The sequence below is a fragment of the Neopelma chrysocephalum genome, unplaced genomic scaffold (genome assembly GCF_003984885.1).
Source record: "Neopelma chrysocephalum unplaced genomic scaffold, ASM398488v2 Primary Assembly neopelma1_94716, whole genome shotgun sequence".
Lineage (NCBI taxonomy): Eukaryota > Metazoa > Chordata > Aves > Passeriformes > Pipridae > Neopelma > Neopelma chrysocephalum.
Window position 1 is genome coordinate 3612 of NW_020923422.1, and position 2544 is coordinate 6155.

General features: G+C 62.9%; 1 protein-coding gene across 1 annotated transcript in view; it reads right to left on the reverse strand.

Moving 5' to 3' along the window:
- The window catches only part of LOC113980575 (tonsoku-like protein), a 3292-nt gene extending 977 nt beyond the window's left edge, over positions 1–2315 (reverse strand). The window contains exons 1-3 of the mRNA XM_027707804.1: positions 2310–2315; positions 1515–1656; positions 347–555 (exon numbers count right to left, since the gene is read on the reverse strand). Coding sequence (XP_027563605.1) covers positions 347–555; positions 1515–1656; positions 2310–2315 — 357 coding nt within the window. The remainder of the gene's footprint in view (positions 1–346; positions 556–1514; positions 1657–2309) is intronic.
- Between the last annotated feature and the right edge of the window lie 229 nt (positions 2316–2544).

Genomic DNA, 2544 nt, shown 5'->3' on the forward strand with positions numbered 1-2544 from the left:
GTCCCCTCTGTCCCCCTGTCCCACTATCCCCAACATTCCATGTCCCCCATGTTCCACTGTCCCCAACATTCCATGTCCCCTCTGTCCCAGTGTCTCCAACATTCCATGTCCCCAACATTCCATGTCCCCCATGTCCCACTGTCCCCAACATTCCATATCCCTTCTGTCCCACTGTCCCCAACATTCCATGTCCCCCATGTCCCAGTGTCCCCAACATTCCATGTCCCAGTGTCCTCAACATTCCATGTCCCCAACATTCCATGTCCCCCATGTCCCAGTGTCCCCAACATTCCACGTCCCCTCTGTCCCAGTGTCCCCAACATTCCACATCCCTGTATCCCCTGACCTGCTCCAGGTATTCTCGGACGATGCCGCCGATTCCGAGTCCTCCCGTGGCGGCTCCGGTGACGGATCTGGATCTGGTGATGGATCCGGTGACGGCTCCCAGCTCCAGGCTGTGGATTCCCTGGGCCGGGATGTCCCTGAGGAGCCTCCGCAGCCCCTCCAGGCCCAGGGGGTTGTAGGACAGGGCCAGAACCCGCAGCGGGGACGTCCCTGGAACAGGGGACACCAAGGGGGCACCAAGGGGTCATTCTCAGGATTTGGGGTCACCGTGGGGTCACTGTGGGGTCATTCCCAGGATTTGGGGGCTCGGGGTCACCAGGGGGTCACCACGGGGTCATTCCTGGGATTTGGGGGCTTGGGATCACTGTGGGGTCATTCCCGGGATTTGGGGTCACCGGGGGTCACTGTGGGGTGATTCCCGGGATTCAGAGGCTCGGGGTCACTGTGGGGTCACTGTGGGGTCATTCCCAGGATTCGGGGGCTCGGGGTCACCGCGGGGTCACCGCAGGGTCATTCCCAGGATCTGAGGTCAATGGGGGGTCACTGTGGGGTCATTCCCGGGATTTGGGGTCACCAGGGGGTCACTGTGGGGTCATTCCCGGGATTTTGGGTCACCAGGGGGTCACCACGGGGTAATTCCTGGGATTTGGGGCTCAGAGTCACCAGGGGGTCACTGTGGGGTCATTCCCGGGATTCGGGGTCACTGGGGGTCACTGTGGGGTCATTCCCGGGATTTGGGGTCAAGGGGGGGTCACTGTGGGGTCATTCCCAGGATTCGGGGGCTCAGGGTCACTGCGGGGTCACTATGGGGTCACTGTGGGGTCATTCCCAGGATTTGGGGGCTCGGGGTCACCACGGGGTCATTCCCAGGATTTGGGGGCTCGGGGTCACCACGGGGTCATTCCCAGGATTCAGGGACTCGGGGTCACTGTGGGGTCACTGTGGGGTCACTGTGGGGTCATTTCCGGGATTTGGGGCTCGGGGTCACCACGGGGTCACAGCGGGGTCATTCCCGGGATTTGGGGTCACCGCAGGGTCATTCCCGGGATTTGGGGCTCAGGGTCACTGGGGGGTCACCGTGGGGTCATTCCCGGGATTTGGGGTCACTGGGGTGTCATTCCCAGGATTTGGGGTCAGTGTGGGGTCATTCCCGGGATTTGGGGTCTCACCTGGGATGGGGAAGGTCCCCCCGAGGCCGCAGCCCCGCAGGTTGAGCGTGGCCAGAGCCGGGAGCGCCGGGAGCAGCCGGGACACGGACACGGAGCCGGACATTCCCAACGGATTCAGGCTCAGATCCAGCTCCTGCAGGCTCTGCCGGGACACACGGACACCACGGGGTCAGGGGGACACACGGACATGAGGGGGTCGGGGGGGAACACACGGACAGGGAAGCGTCAGGGGGGGACACACGGACATGGGGGGGGTCAGGGGGGACACACGGACATGGGGGGGGCAGGGGGGACACACGGATAATGGGGGGGTCAGGGATGGACACACGGACACGGGGACAGGGGGGACACACGGACATGGGGGGGCAGGGGGAACACACGGACACGGCGGCGTCAGGGGGGGACACACGGACACGGGGGGACACACAGACACAGGGGGGTCAGGGATGGACATGGGGGGGACAGGGATGGAGAGAGGGGTCAGGGATGGACACACGGACACAGGGAGGGACACATGGACACAGGGGGGTCACGGGGAGACACATGGACACAGGGAGGGTCAAGGAGGGACACACAGACACGGGGGAGTCAGGGATGGACACACGGACACAAGGGGGGGGTCAAGGATGGACAAAAGGGTCAGTGAGGGACACATGGACACAGGGGGGTCAGGGAGGGACACACAGACACAGGGGGGAAGTTTGGGAACAGAGGCAGGATTTAGGGACCCCAATGTCAATATTTAGGGACCCCAAGGGCCGTATTTAGGGCAGTATTTAGGGTTTGATCCCATACCTGCATCCCCCCTGTTCCTGGTCCCAGTATCCCCTGTGCGCTGAGCCGGTTCCCCCCAGGTCGAGCAGGATTTAGGGTGAGGATTCAGGTACCCCAAGGTCAGTATTTGGGGTGACCCCAATGTCAGGATTTAGGGCAGTATTTCGGGTGTGATCCCATACCTGCATCCCCCCTGTTCCTGGTCCCAGTATCCCGCGTGCGCTGAGCCGGTTCCCCCCCAGGTCGAGCAGGATTT